Here is a 22,662-nt window from a genome sequence, read left to right on the forward strand (position 1 = left end):
CAGACTTTTTAGTGTAAAATATTCTCCTCTCCAATTTCGGTTACTTGTGGTCTCATCATACATTTCTAACAAGTAGCTACGCGCAACCATCGAACGCTCCGAAAGTCGCCCCTGCAGCGTCCCTTGAGTAATCGGGAAACAAGCAACCTGGACAAATATTGTACTACGCGAGGGCACGCAATGTACTACGACAACTGGATAGAATGAATATTTGACAAAGTCTGCGGCCATCTCTCTATACGGAGTTGGTACACTCCGTCTCGTACGGCAGTTGAGACGGTACTCCACAGCATCCACCGATCCGCGTGTACAAGAACGACTGCAGAACAGCATTTACGCTCCCACTCCTCTCCTCTTAGTTGCCTCTCCACCTCTACCAGCACCTATACCATCACGGTTTCGCCTCCGCCGTTACTACTACCGCCACCACCATCGCCGTTCACCACCACCGCCACTACCACTCGCCACTACCACTACCACCGATACCTCCACCACCGTCACAACCACGTTCGCCCAGCACCGGCGCCCGAGAGGCGAAGGGCCCCGAGGTTTCTACGCTACGAGTCAGTTCAGTCAGTTGGCCGACATGAGCCGCGCGTGCTGGGGCTCCTGGTGTTTATCCACTCTTAACGGCTAATCCCGAAACGCGGGTACCCTCGTATGTTGGGACGTGCGCGTGCACCGTACCGCCCGTGAAACATATACGAAGGGTGAAAGCGACGTTTCTCACAATTCGTACCTGTAGGGAAACGTTTTTCAAGTTCCAACTACAAAGATCGAACTTTGAGTTTTTAACTCCGTGAATGAACTTCCCCGTGACGGAGGGGAATTGGTGTGCTCTTTTACGTGTTTTCAAGATTGGTTGTCAGGTACGTGAACAGGGATCAATGTGAAATAGCTTCTTATTCAATCGAAGAACGAATACGCGTCTCAATGATCGTGGCATTCGAGATTAAAGAATGACGTTGCGACGCGCGGTGTAACGAACTTACAACGATGATAACGCCAGTGTCAGTGCAGTGGGGTTAAAGTGCCAGCCGGTTTATGGATAACCACGGTTCGCTGATTGGCTGCACGAGTAAGTGATATCCAATGTTAGTTGCGTAATGCATCGTGTAGCGGATTTTTCTTGTGTCGATTCAGGAAATGTGTCCCGATAACGTTGTAAAAGCGTTTTTTTTACCTGAGATATAGGTAGAAACGTAGTACATGTTTCACTTTTGAAATGCTGTCACATGTAGATGACGACGTAAATTATTTCACAAAACTGTGAAGTGGATTAATCGGAACAGTATGTGTCTCGAAATAGCAACAATTTTAATATCGAATATAAAGAAAATTGATATATCTCTCTAGCAGTTATTACATTTTCAGTTATATAAATAAATAGTTTATTTATTAAATTTATAAATTTGTTTAATTTAAATGAAATTTTACATTTTTTTTTTCATAATCAAGATGTTTTAATGCTGGAGAATAGTCATGACGTTTCAGATAACTAATCGAGATAATTCATTATACGCTTTCGAGGGACTACGAATATTCCCGATTGATTCCAGTGGCTGCACATTTTCAAAAGCCCGCTAGGGACCGAATCAAAAGATGGACGTTAACATTTAACCCCTGCTCTCCTGCTGCGCCGCATCGACGCGATCCAAAAGTCTTCAGGGGCCGATTAAAAACTCGTGGCGTATCTTATTCTCAAACGAGACGAGCCTCCTCTATCTGGCTTGTTCCAAATACCGGTCTTTATGATCGCGACTCGATGATCACTTTCCGATATCAACTACCGGATTTGCGCGAAGCGACTATAATCTTCAACCGCATACATATACAGTCTCTATTGATCTCGCAGGCTAAAATACGTTATACACATATTACAGGTCTGCGCATTAAATGAATGAAGTCGTTGGAAAAATTACACGAGGCAGTATTAACTCGCGATATACGCTATTACTTGTTGCTTCATCGGGGCTATGTTTATATTCCTCCTTTATACCTCCGGCATGAGACCTCGCCGAGAAACGAAATATGCGGAAAGTTTACGAATTATCCTTAAATTCATTTCAGTTTTATTGGATAAAATAATATGCGCAGGGTAAGTTGGGTGTAAATAAAATGCAATCGAATATGTCAATAAATGGCTCCCGGGCACCCGGTAACCACGAATATCGTACGCGAGCACGCGTAATCGTAAAGTATCCTTCCCGTATGCAATGTCAAATAAAGATTTACAAGTACTCGAAGGCACTTACTAGGATTACATATACAGGAGCACGTTCTTCGGTAGGACTCTTAACGGCAGCAGTAAGTTGCTGGCGATTTACGTCAGATACATGCCTGCATCTTTTACTCGGAAAGCTTTAAAATTGCACTCGCACTGCTACCTACCTACCCCATATTTACTCGTAAATACGCGAAATATATACATCAGGGGGAACCATCTCCGAAGGTCTCTGGAGATTACCAGATATCCATACGTGCGCAATGTCGATTCTCGATAAAGCAGCGCTATTACGTCGTTAGATTGGCTGGATTGTCGATGGTGATTTGCAAAACGGTCGATTCAATTACAGCCCCTTCAACGATGTTCCGGTAGGACGATCATATCTATCGTTTGCGATAGATCAGACATTTGCGCGATTATAACAAGGAAAATGACGCTGAAAGCACAGCATTATCTCCAACAAATCGGTAACATTACACTTCCAACTTTATACTGCATTTATTGACTGTGAATCTTTAGTCGTGACACTCACGACCTCACGTACGACCGATCGTAAAGATTGCGTCTTTGTAGCACGAATATATAAATCGCTTGGGATAGAAAATGTTCGATATATCATGGCGCGCGCGTTTACTGACTGAGCGTTATTAATTAATAATACTGTGCTATCTCTTTAAACTGCAAAATGTATTAATTATATCAATGGTACTCTATTAATAATTAACGCTTTGTTCCATTTTGCAGAGTCATGTCTGTTGAAATATTTTCGCGTACCATTCATTGTAGGAACGTTAACTAATTAAATCGCGCATATAAATTCTGTGATAATAGGTATGTTAAAAAAAAATGTGAAGAAGAGAGAGAGAGAGAGAGAGAGAAAAGAGAATAGAAAGCTTCATGATTTCTACTTTGTTGCAAAAATTCACGCGTGACTAGGATCGGCAGATATTGATAAATGCGATCTAGAGCAATCCGGTGACGCATGATTCCGCCGTTATAAATAACTTTTAGTGAGAGCGCGGTACGGAAGATCGAGCGGTTTCAAAATGATTACGAGAGAGAGAAAGAGAGAGAGAGAGCGAGAGAGAAAATAGACTCCTGCGACCACTGACTAAACATCTCGACCGATCGCACCGGTGGTGCTTGGTGATTGAAAATGAGGGACCTTATTTGACTTTATTGGAGACTTTATTAAGCGAGACTAACTGTCGCTCATGGTTGATGATCGTCACAACGCGGAACCGTGTACTGCGTAGAGAAGGGTTCTCGAAAATAATGAAGAGTGGAACGCGAGGCACGTTATGCCGATGGATCCCTTTATTCTTGCTTTTACTACATTAGTCACTTTCTGTAAATATACTGAGCGTGACACGCGCGCGCTTCTTTGAATGTTCCCGTCACCGACAGGAGTTTGCCTTTCAACCAACATTGCCTTTCTCGTTCGTGACGGTTCCGTATCGACGCTAGCCGCGCTTTTAACTTCCGCTTTCCTTCATGTAACAGAGTGAAAATAATTATACACCGAGAGACGATCCATGTTTCTTACAAAACGCTCGTGGATTTTTCCATACAACAGTTAAAGGCCACAAATTGAAATTATAATAGCGCTTTCTCGCTGAAAGAGAACTTGATAGATCTTACAATTAGTAGAAAATAAACGGTGTATGGCGTGATTGAATCACAAACGAAGCGTACAAATACAATTTCGTCTACTTTTTAATTTAATGGTTAATTATAATAAATATTAATCGATTAAAATGAGGATGATGTAACTTTTTAAATGATAATTTCAAGTATTGATCGGAGTATTTTAGAAGCCAATTCATACAAGAGCTTATATCGCTCCTCCTGCTCCCTCTCAACGTGCAATTTCAGCTTCATTGCCGTGTGCGCGGGCTTTATAATGCTTTCGTTGAAATTCCCTCCCCCACCCATCATGAATAAAAATATCACGTCGGGATATTCTGGAGTGAAACTATTATGCGAGACCTACACTTTTGAATCTCCACGGGATCCGTGTAGAAACTGGCCCGATACTCCTGGCGGGTTAATACGCCATTCACACGCGATATTATTCGCAGAAGGTTACACATTCGTGCGCATTGGTCACGTTTCGTGTCGAGTCCGACGGTTTTATGCAGACGTCTATCATTTTACGTCGCCGCCACCGGCGTCTTCGACGAGTATTTCTCATTCCCCCTCCCCCTCCCCCCTCCCCCATGCGCCCATTTTTCGAACTTCCGTTTTACTGTACACACTAGGAGATCGGCGTGCAAATGCTACGTCGAAGAAGACAGGAAGCCCGTACGTACGTGCTGGGAGTGCGTGAGCCGACCAACCGACGATCGTCCCCATGGCGTACGAAACGCTTTCCGTGCTTCGGCTATTAAAAACTCGGTATGGTCTCGCCTTATCTCGCCGTCAAGATCGACGAAGCCTGGGCCGCCACGCAGAGCGCCGTGTATCGCGGTTTTCGATCGGTTCCCTCGCAGAGAACACCGTTGTTGCATCGGCTCGGGAGGACCTCGCGCATCGTCGAAAGGGGCCCACCTGGCACGCGTAGGGCCCCATCTGCGGCGGTCGATTCATTCGGGGCCTCCGTGAGAACACCAAGCGCCTACCTGCTCCGGACAAAAGAGGCCAAGAGCCCGGTGTCCGCGTGCGAAAAATATATTCACGCGTCGACGAATTTCGGCGGTGGCGAAACGACCGTGTCTTCGAGACGATCGGATCGATCGAACGATCGATCTTTAAAGGCCCACTGGCTTCGGTAACGGCGCAATCTGAACGGAGAACACGACTCGATACAAATCGAGAAGCGGTGAGTAAGATGCCGATTGAACGCGGCAGATGGGCAGACGTTAAGCACTTTAAAAGTTTATTTGATTGATCGATAACGATGGAGGATAATCTGAAGAGTTAATGCACGAAGGAAAGAGGCAAAATGAAGATAATAAAGGAACGAGCAGTTTCGTTTCATTCAAATAAATTTGCGATGACGAACGCTTTTATCCCCCGAAGTTATCGAAGTAATAAAACAAAATAAAACTAAATAAATCCGGATAAAAAATATTGAAATAAAAATGCATTTCAATAATAGCTGCCCATAGCTTCAAAGTACCATAAAATTAATTTTATAAAATTAAAGATTTTAAAATAGAATTAATAAGAATAATATCATCAAAATAGCTCTTCATTAGCTGTACTGAGAAAAATTTTTAGTTGAAAATAGAAACCAGAAGATTCTAATCGTATAAATTGAAATTCCGATTGTCCAAATATCCGTCATATTTGATTATTTCCACTAGAATTCTGATTGATATGGTCAGAATTTTTATCCATTATTATCGACTAGAAATTTTTTCGATTTGTCCACATATTGCTCTGTAAGTGTTAGAGTCTCGTAAAAATTTGAAGCTTCAAACATTTATAGCTTCAATGTTGATTGAAATAAAATTATAGAAATAGTGATCTAAAAAGCAATTAATAAGTATAATATGATCAAAGTAGGTTCTTCATAATTTGTAGAACACTTAAGTAGATGCAAGCTATCCTTAAAAATGTCAAAGTAGTATAAAAATTTAAATTCGGGCCATATTTGTGGAATTTGAATAGCTCAGAAATCTCTAGACAAAAGTGAGTTTTTTATCGGTAGCTTACTTCACCACAGAAGTTGCTTAGATGGAGGAAAAGTCACGCGCGACGAGAAAAACCTTACGGAACATCCGCCGTAAACAACCGCGCGCTGTTTCCAACGAACTTTTACTGCACGCGGGATTTCTTATCGGCGCAGATAAAATCGAGGAACTTTACAGGCTCCGGAGAAGGGGACCTCATCGTTCTTTACACGTCGTAATACCCGAAGGCACCGAACGCCTGAAAAATCTCATACACCGGCGCTGGCGAGAGCTTCTCGTTTACGTCCACCGATGTGCGGTCGAGGTGAACGGCGCGTCGCGTCGTCCTCGTTTCCTCGGTATCTCCTGGCTTCGTCGTCAACAGTATCGTGTGCATAGCTCCATCGCGGTGTTGAAGGAGATCTCGCCCGAGGCGGTCGTAGTCGCATTGTACTTTATATTCATGCAAAAACGTCGAAATAACTTCCAGGCGCGGCGCACTCGCTTCGCAGACCAAAAGCCAGGGTAGGAACGTTTGATCCTCCATCGAGACCGGGGAAACATGCGCGCGCGTGCGATCGTCTCCGTGGTATATTTTCAGCCGGTTCTGCCGCGCTTCTTGGCGTTCCTGTTTGCGAGATGACTACGCGCAAAGGAACCGTAGCCGCGTTACATAGCCACCGCTCTGTGCGCGGACGATGAAACGATCAAAGAGCAAAGGGAAGGTGTATTTCGGTGTATTTGGTCGAGCGAGCGGAACTGACGCGACGCGACGCGACGTCGAGCTTTCCATCCCTTTCGCTCTGGAGTAGTGACGGGGTGTGGCAATGCCCTTGAAAAGAGAGTCACAGATATTGCCAAACGTGGATCGGGAATAAACTCTTTAGTCAGATCAGATCTTTTGATTCGCTCCATGGTGGAAGTTGTAAAGACCTTTTGTATCCGGATGCCTGGGATCATGACATCGTCGCTCACCTCACTCGAATCCTTCCTTCTGCCTCACGCGAGAAGTAGTCTCTCGAGGAGTTCGTGGATACCGCGGCGCTTGATTTTACGGGTTGCACTCTTTTAAACTCTTCTCGCGACTTCCTTTGATCTCTCGAGTTATTACGCTTACTTTATGTTGGAAGTCGAAGCACGCGCCGCATCGGAGTTTACTTCGCTACACGGAGAGCGACGTTAAACGCGAGATAGTATCCTCGATACTCACGAACAGATAATTTATGTTGTGTACCACGATTTCCTGAGTAAAAGGTCTCACTATGTATTACGATTGAAATGCCGTGTGTACAAACGCGAAGAAATAATTTTCTTTCGCAATCCGATAGCGTATCGCGAAAGTGAAGAGGTCACCAACTACGTCGACGGAATATTGATATCGTAGAAAAGAAATTTTTTATTCGTCTAGATGTACAAACCAGTGGAAGTGGGATTCATCCCGTTATAGACTATTAATAACCGCTAGAAATCGATAACCACATCGACACGTCTTCGAACATCTGCAAACATCTTTCCCGACAATACAAACGCTTTTAAGCCGCTGAAACATGGTGTGCCTCGAAAGATACGACTATAAATCGAATCTTCCTGCCGCAGGTAGTCACGTATTTGTACAGGTTCCACGAAATCGCAGGTTCCCACTCTCGCGGAGTGGAACCTCATCTCGTTCTTAACATCGTTCCTCCCCTTTTTCTCAAACAAGAACGATATTTATGACTATGTGCCGAGGGGAAAAAAACGTGCGGGCTGATATGATCGATCTGATAGAAATAAAAAAAAACCGCGATCATCTACTCTTGATTGAGAAGGATTCAGATTTGTGTGTAGATAGAGCGCGTGACCGATCGAGTTCGTGTGAACCTGACTAGACGCATCTGCCCGTTAGCTAAATAACAGCCGGCGAGAGGAGGACCGGTATCTGAGAGAAATCTACGTCGCCAACGAGCGAACGTCGTGGAGGGAAGACGACGTATGTAAGCACGAGGCAGGACCAAGGAAGAGGCAGCGCGCGGCGAAGGAAAAGAAAGACCTCTACGATATCCTCTACGTGCGGTCTATAAAGACGCTGCGAACCCACATCCCCGCGGCCGCTGCGCCGCGGGGGAGGTTGACATGTTTATTTCGCTCCGTAATCTTCTCGGATTACGTTACCGAGAAGCGAGAGAGAGAGAGAGAGAGAGAGAGAGAGAGAGAGAGAGAGAGAGAGAGAGAGAGAAACGAAAAATGAAGAGAAACGAACCGAAGAAGGAACAGTCGACCTTCGGGGCGGAGTACTGGGTAGTACAGGGCTCGACGCGTGTTCCAAAGGGATTCCTTGCGGTTGTCGGTACATCCTTGAGGAATGCTCACGTGGTTTTCGTGGATTAGTTTCACACGTTCGTGACGTATACCATGTTCTGCGGAAACTATGTTAAATTACAACGCACATCGACGCGTTACGTGTCTTGTGGAATGTAGACAGAACAAACGGAAGCAAGAGAAGTATTTCTAATACGCCTTCGTGCGATGGGAATTCGAAATTTACGTACGTCGAAAAATCGTATGTTCTAATAATTTTAATTAGTACATCGCAAAACAAGAAGAAATTTGTTCATTAAAATTATCGATTATTAAGACGTTGGAATTTATATCCTAATCCGATAGGATTATCTCCGTTTATTGCTAGCGAAAATTGAACTACCGGAGCGTTTGATCAATAAAATTTATAACCGCATCTACCCTATTCGACCGACCTTTTTCCCACAAGCATAACACCGTTCACCTTCATCAAGATTTCTCAAATATGTGACTGTATAATAAAATATAATAAATGCATACAATTCCTGACCCTTCTGAATAGAGAAAGATGAACCGCGTCAAGAACTGGTAGCTGAATCCTTTTGGATAGGTCCAGTCTGGTAGTTGCTCTACCTGTTGTCATACGATACTCGAGATGCATCGCGAACACTCAAACCGCTCTCGTATCGTGCTCGCTTTCTACTTGCTACGAAAAAGAATATCATCTTTGCTTATAGTCGTGAACGCTGACGATGCGCCTACAATGAGCCACAAGACGTACGGTTACCTGTACGGTTTACCTGAACAAATATCACGAAAGAAAGAAGGGGCCGGTAGTCGGCTTTTTTGACCGGCTTTTCCAACCAAATGGAGTCCAAGCGCAGAACAAGCGGATTCGTGTCAACTACAGTGTGAAATACCATGTGGCCGCCGCACATGGCGCAACGCCGATGAGTGTTTTAAAACTTTGAATGGATAATATCAAGCACGTTTATAAATTGAGTTCTCGTCCCGGAGGATTAGGACGAGCCTGAGATGGGAAATTTGTATAGAGGGTACCGCGATACGTGGCCACATAATGCTCGTGTTGCATGAATCTTCGCCGGATTATTCCACGTCATGAATCTTCAAGAGCATTTTTCGACCTGCATATCCAGCACACAACAGTGGTTTTATCGATTTTCAAGAACTTATTCTATTGAAAATACGAAAATCGATGTGCACAGATTTAGTCTGGCATGAATATAAAATAAGATATTTATAGATTGCATAAAAATTTCAATAATTATTAATTCCGGCATTAAAAAAAAGTTACAGTATTGAAATGATATACAGAGGTAGGATGCTACATATATTTAAGAAAATACCATATATATATATCCTAACCTAATTATTTCATAAAATATCACGGTAAATGACAATTAAATTTTGTTATCTTGATTATTTCCAGAGTAAAGTTTGCACGGAACTTAAAATGACTTTTTTCCGCAACATATTAAATTTCACCACTATTCTGTTTTATTCCATTGCGTTTACTCACGAGAAAGCTGATGTACAACAGTACTTACAGATGTAATCGAACATCTAGCGAAAGACCTTGACGAACGACAATGATAAACGATCCCTTAGTCGTGTTTCAACTAACCGACTCGATGGGATCGTGTAACAACTTGGTACTAACAAGCTTTGCATATACGCACGCTAAGCGTGCTCACAATCATACGTTTCTACGCGAATTTTGTTGCATGATATGCACACATTGCGAATTTTAAACATCTCGTTGGGAGTTTTAAGTATCGATCGATAAGCGAAAATAACTCTCGCGTAACACTCGGATTATAAGATAGAGACGCCTCATAGATAGAGACGTTAAATAGAGACGCAAGTTAATGTGTGATGTTACTAGAATCTCATTAAAATACAATATGTTTCTCAGGCAATAAGGTACAATATTTAAAAGAAATCTCTGAATCTCGTTACGTAAAATCGGCTCGGGCACAGCTTTAAACGCATCAAGTTCCTGCCAATTTTGAATCGAGTAGTATATCCTGATAATCCTGAGGAACCGTATTTCCAGTAGACGAATCGCGTTTAATAATTAATTCCGACGGTTATCGACCAGAATCCTCCGCCCCGAAGAAACAGCAGTTTCGAGGGAGCCATCGAACCACGGGGGAAAATTACGCCCTTTCCCTTCCCGCTTTGGCTTTCCTTATGTTCCTTTCACGGTAGCAACGACTGAAAATGAAGGCGCCGCGAAGGAAATTTCGCGTGCGGGAAAGTGTCTGCCGCCGCTGGAATATTTAAATGGCAAGGGCTGCTAGCTACGTCGTAAGTGGCACTCTCGACTTTCCTAACCGTCTTTTACGCTTTCCGGTAGAAACACAACGTCGTGGTGGCGACGCGATCGACGTTAAACCCATTTCACCTCGATACTTCTTTGCCCCGTTGCGAGGAGAATTTCCATTTTGTGTAAAAAGTAGTCTTCCACATAACGTAGCAGTGAAATAGGTTGTTTTATCATATTTCCCGAAATATCGCTAAACGCAGCGTATTTCATTTACGTTCTTTATACCAAATATCCAAGATTTACGGCGCGTACGACCGTACTTTGTCTACGTCTGCAAGGCATTATTTTCTAGCGTTAACTGCGAGATGATAACATTGGCTGCATTCAGTAGAGAAAGCAGCTTTGCAACTAAATTTTATAAAGTTCTTCAATATGATTGGTTTACACATTTAGATCCATAAGAAACTAAAAGCAAGAATCAATCGTATTGAAGAATTTTACAACAGTCGCAAAGCTGCTTTCTCTGCTAAACGCAGCCATTATTGTAATCAATTCCTCTCATTGTTGTTTCCCATTTATGTTACAGGTGCGGGCTCGTATCAAGCCGACGAGTGGCCAGTATCGTGTCGAGTGACGTCGAGTGACGGTATTTAAGTGTGACTCCGACCAGTCTTCGCCTCCTTTACATCGTGTGCGAGAGATGAACGAATGACTGGACCGCGGTGATCCGTGATACGCGATGAGGCCGAAATCTTGCTCGCTGTTCCTGTTATTTTGCGTGCTCCTGCCCGGAGTGGTTCGTCCCTTCACATCCGGCGAAGGTAAATAAAAACTTGAAGCCGAGAGTAAAAAGCTCCGTCGCCGCTACGTCGTAAAGCTTCGGGCGGCAAGATGATGTCGAGACGAGAGAGAGTCGAGGAAGAGAGGATCTCGTAGAAGATCGTTAAGTTCGCCATTTAACTCGTGCCGAGCCTATAATGACCTCTCATCCCTCGTGAATTCGAAGAGCCGCGCGCGGCCTGAGTACTCTCAGTTCTCACTCGAGGTACTCGCGCCAAATGCGACGTCCACTTATTTACGCAAGTTCTTCTGCGGGCATCCGTTTACACGAGAGACATTACTGTTATGTTGTAAATTACGTTATGTCGTTACGTCGTTGATGAAATCGCTGATCGCATTAATTTGTCGGAGGTTTCTTACTTGCTCGTCGACATATTTCACGCATATTCCTTCTTTTCGTGATCGATTACGCGAAGCAATGGGTGTCGTGTTTTTAATAAAATTCGCGTTTTTAATAGGTCCGCAAACGAACCTCAGTAAATAACATACTTACAATGAGATGATGAGCGACGTGACGAGCTACTTGAAAATATCATCCAACAACGCTCTGGATCGCAATACTCAGAACGAGACGTAATACACCATGACTCGAATATTTCACTAACGATCGCGGGCGGGAAACAGAGGCATGTATTTTACGAGGTAGAGGCACGGAAGGAAGATCGAGTATTGTAGCTAAAAGTATATACGAGCGACCGTTACGGATATGCAGGAGAGATATCCGCTGCGAGAAAGAGACCGAGAGACTGCTAATTATACGGCGAGGCAGCCTGACTGATTAGTCGTCGGTATAACCGACCGGTTACATTACACCAGCCCGTTTTCGATGATGGATTACGTTCCCCCGAAGCTACTTTTAAGCGACCTCCTGGACTACGTAGAAATCTCCGTTCTTTCTTCAATCTTCTCCTTCCTCGGGGGGACACCGCAACTAACTAATTAGCGCCCCCGACATATCATCGTCATCGTTCACGTTAACGACGGATTGTCCGGATGATGTCTACCACGACACGGATACTGGTGCGTTCTATGTGCGCGCATTAACGTAAAAAGGACGCGCGACAATCAATCTCTGTTAACTCGGGACAAAAGTATCACCCGCAACGTCGCCCTAAAACAAACGCGATTCAGTAATCCATCTTCCGTATTCTTCCGTCGACACATCTTTTTCACGCATTGTCCAAATTCCGTTCCCGCGAAGCAATCACGACGTCGCTTATCTCCGCGAGCGTTTGTTAGCTCGTGTACCGTGTAACCGTTTTCCCGGTAATCGGACGGTCTCATAAAACGGATGTGTATGATTTAACGCTAGGGCGAAACGAGGATACAATTATGACCTGCTAACCATCTTCTCCTTGAAGATCTAACTATATAATCTTGGCGTACACGCATACACGCATACCCCCTGTCCTTATTATCCTGTATGAAACATGCGTTGCCCACGCGCACACATCGACGGGAACAAACGGTGCCGGCTTGAAAACATTCGTTTTCCATTCCCCTAGGTACGTGCTGTACGTACAATAGAAATCGCAACATAGCGCGAGTGTACGAACCCACACACACACACACACACACACACGCACACAGTCTTCTTCCTTTACTCATTTTTCTTGCAGTGCGCACGGGGCAGATAAATAATTCCCATTCTGACGCGCATCCTCGTGATGGAAGCTACGGCGAGCGGCATCTCGCCGTATTCTTCGCACGGTCACCGATGCAAGAAATCATATCTCATGTGCGTCAGTACACGTGCTCGTAAAGTGTGCTTTCCATTTCTCACGCATGTCCCTCGGATAAGTAACAATTATCTTCAACAAGCACGTCGCGTTTTCACGAGACAATGCGGATATAGTAATGCGGTTAAAATCGCTACATGTTCCTTGCGTGAAAGCTAACGTATATATTTATCCATTGCACCAAAGGCTTTATTGTAGGTTACGTTACTTAAATAAGATATAACGAAGCCCTATTGGTCTGAAATGCACGGCGTAATGACACAGGCGCGACTGCACCTTTCAAGCATATGAAAAAGATTGCGATCTATTCACCAAGTCATCGCGTGTAACTCCAAGATAATTGCCGCTCTCATTATTATCATCGTTACGCGGGAAACAAGCCGTAATGGCGATATACTTAGTCGCGTCAGCCGGCTGATAAATAACAATTACGGCCTCTGACCTCGTAATAATTCCAGGGAGAGAGTTATATGGCGCTCGTGGCGCCTATCACGAATGCACTGTTCCACGGTGGTCTGTCACACTCTATACATATAGCTCTACCTTGACTTAAGAATCATCGTCGTCGACGTCATCGTATACCGTCGTCATGCCGTCGTCATGCCGTCGTCATGCCGTCGTCATGCCGTCGTCGTCGTCGGGCAGAAAGTGGCGAACAAACGGCGCCTATCCGCTCACTCACAAGTCACATCACAAGCCATTGAGCCATTCTCCTATATACGTACGAAACTTGCCGGGTGAGAGCGCGACGTAGACGTATTATATGCAATATATGCAGGCACGCACGCACGCACGCACGCACACACGCATACTCGCGCGGCCATGTGAATAATTACCCCGACGATTTATCGCGACGTGATATCGCGTCATAATTTCGCTGTCTTGACTGGTCTGGCGCTGCCGCCGCGCGGCGAGAAAAATATTAGCCGCGTTAATAATTAACGGTGCGCCTGCAGAGAGGAGGTCCCGCTTCAGCGACTCCGCGTTCTCACGTTTTTGGTCGCCGTCGAACGCGGTAGCTCACACACCGTTGCGCACCGGCGACGAGTTTCCACCGCTTTCGCGACGTCAATTTTTCAACCGCGCTCGTTATCTCGTAACTGACACTGCCCGAATTTCACGTCGAGAAGGTATTCGGGGCTGGCGGGATTTTTTACGACGCGTTTCACTGGACGGATACATATCCTTCATCTCGCGCCATCTCGCGCGCAAATCCTGCTGCAAGCCCGGCAACTTCGGTTTTCGCCTGTGCGAAGCTCACCGCGCGAGTATTAAATTTATGAAACCGATAGCGTCGCGCGTGCCTCGGCCGAAAATTTATGTTCCGCGACGCGGGATTATGCGGAGAAATTGATCGTTAATTCGTGCGCGCTCAGAGTTGCTTCGTGATTTATATCGAAGCTTAATAAGTACGCGATGCGCGTGAGTGCGAGGGGAAACTCGCGCGGCTGCAAAGAGAATACAACGGTAGAATTGATTTTGTGATCGACGTTTTTACGACCTCCCCTCCTATAGGAGATAACTTCGGCGAGTTTCGCCATTGTAACGGATCAAGGTATATCTTCAAAAAGAATCGTCCTATCGCGCGCGCTTCGAAATGAGCTTCCTTAATAGCGCGGTACAGTCAATTACGCGAAACCGTGACGAATCGGTGTACCAGCAATAGTAACGGAGACGGCGTTTCTAATCATACCTCACGAGATGATCATGCTATAAATCGCCGGGCGTTATATCATCGCTTTCACGATCAGATTCGTTATCCACGATCACAGCGCGACGCTTACACGTCGCGTCGGGAGAAGCGAAAGGGATAATAGAAGCCCGCGCGCGCGGATGTTCGAAAGGATCCCGCTACTCACGCCGACCGGCCGCAACCGGCAACCATCACCCTCCCTGCTTCGATAAGTATCATAAGTAAATCGCGATTACCGTTCGCGATATAACCCGGCGCGGCGATCGCAGGAACGTAGGTTCTGGACGCAATGTGCGGTGGGAGCCGAGATCTGGTCTCGCGAAATCGCCACGGGCAAAAATGCAAAAGCCGCGCGCGCTCGCTCGCTCGATCGTGCAATTACCCGGTTGGTTCCACCAGACTGTCTCGCTGGACTCGGAAAGACCGTTTCTTACGATGAGGTAGGAAAGAGAGAAGGAGACGGGAAAGAAAAAAAAAAAGATTGGCGATCGGGAATGAGAATGAGGACGCGGAAAGAGGGAGAGTCTTTTTAATATCTCGTAGTCGGTTAATATCTCTCATCGGTATCCGGCCGACCAAGGAGTCGCGCGTTCCTCTCCGCTGCGACGAAAGGTCAGGTCAGCTTTAATTATCGTAAATCAAACGAGCGGACCGCCGCACCGGCCAAGGAGGCCCGGAGTTGCGCAAGCACAATTATTGTTGAAATCGGGGAGAATATCAGCGAACAGAGGGGACTGGAGCGATACCTCGCGAATATGCGAGGGAACGGCGATCGTGAAATATCGGCCGATCGATCGGTTTATGTTCTCCCAAGTCGTGATCTTGCACGATGAAATTCTGCTTCTTTTCACGAGATTATAGCGCATGCCTTTTGATTATCCTCAATTAATTACAAAGTTATAAATGATGATTGTGAAATACAAGAGTTTCGAAATTTATCCTTCATTTTGGTTTAATATCCGCAATTTTTGTCTTTATTTAAGCGAAATGATAAAATGTTAAAATAGCTTTTCATGTTTAATAAGCTCGCGTGATATTATTACAGCTATAGTTCACACTATACAAAATCCCTGGAGATATCAGATCCAATTTATGAAACTCATCTTACCTCGGAGCCCTTTTGTGCTTCATCGCGCTTTTATTTCGGACAAAACGGAACGGATCGCTTCGATACAATTTCGTTGCGGAAGATTGTAGATCGTTACGGGGCGCGCATTTGATATATCGTATCGAGACTTTAGCGATGAATCCGATAATGTTACGCCGTGTACGAATTTTCATTCAGTTTTAATGGTTCTGGAATTATTACAAAAGGATACGTGTGAGAGAGTATCAAGGAAGTGTATCGGCATGACGCATGCGATTCGACCTCTCACTGTTATCAATATACCCTCCAAGAAGCTGCCGCAGGGGGTAACACGCGAACAGTCGTATCTGATTCTGTTATTCGCTTAATTACGCGCCTTAACGTAGCGGTGCCGCAATCGAGTCGTGTAATACGCATCATCACCCTCCATTTTCCACTCTTTGCGCCACTCTCGCCCTCGCTGCTCATGCATTTTCGAGCTCTTTAATTCATTTAGTCGCCGTCGACGCACACGCCGCCGTGCGTGCGTTACGCTTCGGGCTATATTCGATTATTCTCTCGCAAAAATTGTAAATCCCCGGCCTTGTTACATTTCGTGAACTTTTTACGAAAAATTTAAAAAAGGAATTCAGGGAAATGAATTAAATTGAGGGAAAATCGATCAACCGACATCACCATGTGTATAAAGTTCAAGCTTGAAATAAGGCTGCACACCCGTTCTACAAAATCTTATCGGTAACATGTGCTACTTTCACACACGTGCAAAGTGATACGCAATCTCTTGCACTACCCAGGATTAAGACGTATCGATCAATCCGGATCAGTGAGAATACTTTAATCCGTCCCATACAGTGTCATCTCGTCGCCGATCTCGTCGCCATGTCAGAGCAAAGTATCAGAACGATCTCTATCAATTTTTCTTTTAGCGATCTCCATCTGCGTTGGACCATATCCCACGCGCGCACGCGGCCTCGTGCGATATCGATCGATAAAAGAATGGTACCGACCTATTCGTCGTCGTGTCTCTCGTTAGTCTGAATGACGGTTCAACAAAGTCTCGACGAGCGTGGAACTTGACTCACATTATTTAGACCCGGAGGTCGTGATCTGTGAACGGTCTAGAATACAATGGTGACCCGACCTGGCTAGGCGCCGGGCCTCCATTGTGACGTGACGATATAGCACATCCGCACCATTTTCGAACCGGAAACGGGCTCTCCGCCCATCGACGATAGAACGATCGTGGAAAACGTTAATTCAATACGAGTTTTGGATCTTATTGTTCGGCTCGTACTCTCTCGAAATCCATTCAAAATATTTGCTCTATACTTGAACCGTTATACTGTAACGCAGAAACGCGACTTCGGGCTAATCCGATTTTAGAAACCGTCACCGAAGGGATCCCGTCTCTTCGCACCTTTCGCACGGGAAGAAGGATAAGACATTTTATTCGATAGGATTTTACTGAAAGAACTTCAAACGTTACACTCGCGTGTCGATACGAATTTCGCTGTTCGCTTATTCCGTTTATTCGTATCATTCGACAGTTCCGCGCGCGCACGAAAATCAGGGAAGTCAAGCCGTTGGGTCAATGTTGCCGCGGCCACGAAACGACGATGGTAGCGACGGTAGTGGTAGATGTTCGGTATGTTCGTCGGCTAAAATAACAAGGCACGTGATGTGAGAAACAAGGAACCCCTTGTATCTTCCTTAATCCGTCTCTCTTCGTTTCGTATGCGGCATCTCGTTGCGCTTGTCCGTATACACTCCGCGTATACCTGCCGTTTCTCGCGTTCGCCCCTATACGAACGTGACGTCGACCGAGCAAGGACCTCTCGACGGTACTCTCTCGGTGCTGCTGTTGCAGGTACCTTTTGTTAATTAAGAGGCGTCATGTGTGGTCTCTCATCCCTCACCCCGGTGAACGGACGCACCGTGAAACCGTACATGAATGCACAGTGGCTCGTGTCTCTGTCTCGTCCCGGCGCGATACGTGGCCAACTCAGGCCAACCCGCATAGTAGCCACGTGGGGTTCGAGGATGCGAATACACATTGCGTATGTATGTACGTACGTACCACGTAGTCTGCCTGTCTGCTAGGCGTATCTAACGGAGACACGACTAACTAGCTCGTCTACCGTGGCTAACGAGAGAGAGGGGGGAGTCTCATGCTGGCTGGCGCCGCGCCGCACCGCGCCGTGACCAGGTGATTCGGCGACGATATGAGACCGGATACATCGTTTCCATCCGGGTCCTATCGCCCATTCGATCGCGCCGAATTATCGGAAACCGATGACAATTCTCCGATCGACGGACCGATGCGACAGGCGACTGCCGCGCGCGTGTTGCGTGACGTCTCTCGATTAGACTTCTCGCCCCAACTGTCGCGCACGAATTTTTTTTTTTTTTTTTTCCAATACCACCGTTATTAATCGATGGATCGAGGTAAACGTGGCTTTCGGATTGCGGAACCAATTCGAAATATGTATGTACGCGTCATAATCCGGCGAGCCGCGTACGTTGCCGTACGTTGCCCGACTATACGCGCGTGTAAAATGAATAATGATCGTGACGCTTTCCGCTCTCGAAGTCATCGAATATTCATTGTGCCCAAGATTCCACGCGGCCGCTCGGAATAATTATCTAGAACCGATGGTGGAACTTTTTTTCAGCCACTGACTCGGCATTACGGAGTCGCGTGACCTGGCTCAATTAAGTCGTCCGCTTCGTGCTTGCATTCTCTCTCTCCGCGTTCTTGTTTTCGGCGTTTAAAGACCTCGGCCGGGTGAGCTGGCAAGCCACTTCGACGTAAAGGAACTAACCGTGTCACTGGAAACAGTCATCAAAAATACACGCGAATTGACTGAGTAACGACAATGCACGTCGCATAAGTCGTATTCGATTCGGTGCGGAAAGAGACAGAGATCGAATCGCTCAGCGCGTTCCTATATCCGATGATCCGATCTGTTCGAATTATCGGGAACCAATGAAAATCCCATTCCAACTCGTTCCACTTCCGCGCATCGCGTGACGTCGCTCGATTAAATCCACGTCTTGTTATCGCGTGCACTCTTTTCCTTTGTACGTATCCAATGTGGTGGAAAGGCCGCTATCGGAACGCCGCTAGTCGTCGTACAAATAGATCATGGCTACAAATTATACAGCGTCCGACCAATTCACAAGACGAGCGGCCATAAACGCGCTTGAGGCAACTGCAATTAGGAGAGAGAGAAACCCGGAATATATAGAACCGACAATTCCAATTGGGGTCTGATAGTTATTCCATCCGCGCCGGTATTAAATGCCGACCCTTTGGCTCGTACGTTTGGAGGTTATGTAATAAACAAGACGTATGTTAGGCAATACGACGACTCGCGTGATACTTTCATACATTTCGCCCTACATGCAATATCGTGCTGTACAATAAAATCTCGAACGAATATATACGCACGTTCGAAACGGTTAACGAACTGGCCGCATGCGCCCAAACGGCTAACGAGAATTCATATGGATGAATTCGCCATCAGGAGAAACCAGGTAGAATGATTTCGATGGGTCCTATCGGCCATTCGATCTGCTCGAATTATCGGAAACCGATGAAAATCCTATTTTACTTGCGTCTCGTACAAGTGCGTCGCGCGTTACCGAATTCCAGCTCTGACTCCGGCGTCGCCATCGCCGTCGCCGACGCCGCCGCCGCCGCCGCCGTTGCGTTTCTATTCAACCCTTGGCAATTGCCAGTTTCATTGTAACATCGCCGTCGTAACTCCCTTCAAGAACAGCATCATATATTTTTTAATATATTTATTTGATTTTTTTTAACTCGACGATATTTGTTTCGACATGTACGTGCGATGGATTCAATAGTCGTTGAAATGAATAAACCAAATATTATTGTTAAAACTCGGAGAAAGAAAAATTATCAATTTATCCATCACTAATTTATAAATAAATAAATAGATTAATTAGGGATGCGGTTCATTTAGCTTCGAAACATTTGATCGAGCAATAAGGAGAAAGAATTTGTAATTGACCAATCAAATGCTTTAAAGCATTTGTAGCATAAAATGGAGCCTTAGCGATGCATTATTGGTAACTGCTTCCTCCGAGTTTTGACGATAACATGTATTACTTTATTCATAAATGCTATTCTCATATATTTTATCGTACCGAAGCGATCGACCGTAAGGTGAATATGCGCATCGGCATTGATCCCGTAATACATTATCTCATATCGATACTGTATTGCCGTTGCAATCCGACGACTGCAATATGCGAACGCGTTAGTGTTAATGCACTGCATGATTTCTTCATCTCCGCCTTTATGTCGCGGCAGCAGTACGCTCGATATCGGACTTCACATTGACAAATTGAGCATAAAAAAATAAAAAAATAAAATGCAGACGAAGTTTATTACTGTGGCGTATTTTTTTTAAACTTCTCCATATAAAAAAACTGTGAGAGAGAAAGAGAAAGAGAGAGAGGGAGAGAGAGAGAGAGAGAGAGAGAGAGAGAGAGAGAGAAAGACAAGCGATACTATAGGGTGGCGCGTTTATCGCGATAGAAATTGTGGCCCCCGGCCAAATGTCGCACGGGGATAAAGGTCTAACCACTCGTTGGCGGAAAATACATCGGACTTGTGCACCGGTGCGCCGCGTAAATCCGAAAATTCATTACTGCAGTGCGCACCGCGATTGTTCGTAGCCGGCATTCGTAGTCGGCCTGCGCGAAGCGGCGGCATTGCATTAATGGCCGAGCGTCAGGATTTACAGGAGCGACACCATTGTTGACAGGCAAATATAAAATTTTCACGTCTCCGATAGTACGCGCCACATGAATAACGATCATCATCGAATTAATAACTGGACCGTGAGTTACGGTTACGGCGTATTTAGACGGTCGACTCTGCACTTGCCGCGACGCCAGATTTTCGCTGATTACGAGGCATTATGATGGCAATTACAATACGCAATCAATCCGATTTATTACGTAATAACAAGCGCTATTATGTGTCACGCTTAATTGTTCATATTAATGTGTAATTTTCCATGAAATTCGTTTGTATATTGTAAGAATAAATCAATGTGTTACTTCTCTCTTTGATATAATAATTATAAAGATAATAATGATACGCGGAAATAATGGTTTTACTAGAGTATCTAAAAATTGAGTTAAATTTGAAAATAATTTTGTTAGACCTTTTTGTTCGTCCAAAATTATTTTCATATCTATATCTAGCTAAATTTTTACATTCAGAAAAAATTATTCATTTGATTAAATTAATTTACTAATTATTGATTATTGCGACAAATAATGTCTCAGTGATCAAATTGGCATGTGAAAAGTTCAGGAGTTCCAAAGTTCAAATGACTGAGACAATATTTTTTGCAAAAAAAAATTATCATAGATTTTGTATTTTCCTAATATTTAATTACAATATTAATATTCTTATAAAAATGCTTACTAACATTAAAATTATTAAATTGCTTATCAAATTAATAAGTGACATTACTATTCTGATTCTGTCCTTGAATGTTACAAGACTGAAAAAAATTTCATTCAATTTGCAGAATCAGATATGTATATAAATTCACAAAGAAATATTTAAACACTAAAATCCGCTACGATCAAATATAGAAATTTCTCTTATTTAATAAATTAGTAAATTAATTTAATAAATTAGTTTAGTTAAATGAACAATTTTTTCTTTAACGTATATTTCAACAAAAGAGATATCTACTTTCTTTCCGTATATAAGTAGATATACATGATAGCTAAATTTATAACATTATTATCCACGATTATAAACGTCTATAAAAATAAAGAGCAATTTATGGAAAATTGAAATGATCTCTTTGTCAGAAGGCGAAGATGCCGCAGAGGTGGATGACGCTTATATCTTGGAAGAAGACGATGTGCCTTCAGCTACGATAGCCAGCGATACAGAACTCATCTCTGAAGGCGGCGGTCATTTACCAGTTTTCCTCACGGAGCCCGTAAACTCTTTCGTCGTGAAGAATAAACCCGCAATTTTACGTTGCAAGGCTGCTCACGCGCTACAGATCTATTTCCGTTGTAATAACGTGAGGGCGGAGGATTCTCAGCAGCAGGATTTTGTGGATCCCCATACAGGAACGAGAATTGTTGACTGCGAGCTCAACGTTACGAGGGATCACATCGAGGAATACTTTGGCAAGGATAAATTCAAATGCGAGTGCATCGCCTGGTCTGGATCAGGGCAAATCAAGAGTCAGCCGGCAACCATCGACGTTGCTTGTGAGTATACAAATAAGATCATATTAACATTTAATTTTCTCCGATATCTACAATTTTAATATCTCATTAAATAAAATAAAATTTTCAATCTGATAAGTAATATTATTATCTCGCGATAATAATATTCCGAAAACAAATTATAATATTAGATTATATTCTTATTTTTAAGTCAGACGATTCTTATTCTCGATGTAGGTAGGGTACATGAATCAGAGAGGTTTGAAATAAACGTCGCGAGAATTCTAGGGACAGCACCGACTTTTCGTCTCACTTTGCCTTTGTCCTCTCTTAATTATCTTGATTCTCCTGCCAGCGAACTCGTTATTTAATTCTGTCCCTTAATTGACGACAATGCAATGAGCGCCGAGTTTCCAAGAGAATCAATTTGAAGACAGAACCACTTGGCCAATTTCAGAGTTACATAACTCAAAAGCTAGATGTAAAAATGCACTTGAAGAGATAGAAGAACATATCGTATAGATCATCGCGTAAGCTTGGGAAAAAAAAATAGAACGTAACATAACAAGAGATTGACAATATCAAATGTCGAAAATATATTATGATTTTTTTATTATAATATAAATTTTTCAATGGATATGAAATGGAACACTAATAG

At 44.2% G+C, this 22,662-nt stretch overlaps 1 protein-coding gene across 3 annotated transcripts in view; it reads left to right on the forward strand.

Annotated features, from left to right (window-relative positions):
• The first annotated feature begins 547 nt into the window (after positions 1–547).
• LOC105154580 (netrin receptor UNC5C) overlaps positions 548–22,662 on the forward strand; it is a 34,064-nt gene continuing 11,949 nt past the window's right edge. The window contains exons 1-3 of one of the 3 annotated variants that reach the window (XM_087416947.1): positions 548–1,078; positions 10,998–11,232; positions 21,633–22,046. In XM_087416947.1, coding sequence (XP_087273073.1) covers positions 11,151–11,232; positions 21,633–22,046 — 496 coding nt within the window. In that variant the 5' untranslated portion in view covers positions 548–1,078; positions 10,998–11,150. The remainder of the gene's footprint in view (positions 1,079–10,997; positions 11,233–21,632; positions 22,047–22,662) is intronic. The other 2 variants (XM_087416948.1, XM_087416949.1) reach the window with 2 other exon arrangements.

Source organism: Acromyrmex echinatior, chromosome 2 (assembly GCF_024713525.1).
Source record: "Acromyrmex echinatior isolate Ae372 chromosome 2, ASM2471352v2, whole genome shotgun sequence".
Classification (NCBI taxonomy): Eukaryota; Metazoa; Arthropoda; class Insecta; order Hymenoptera; family Formicidae; genus Acromyrmex; species Acromyrmex echinatior.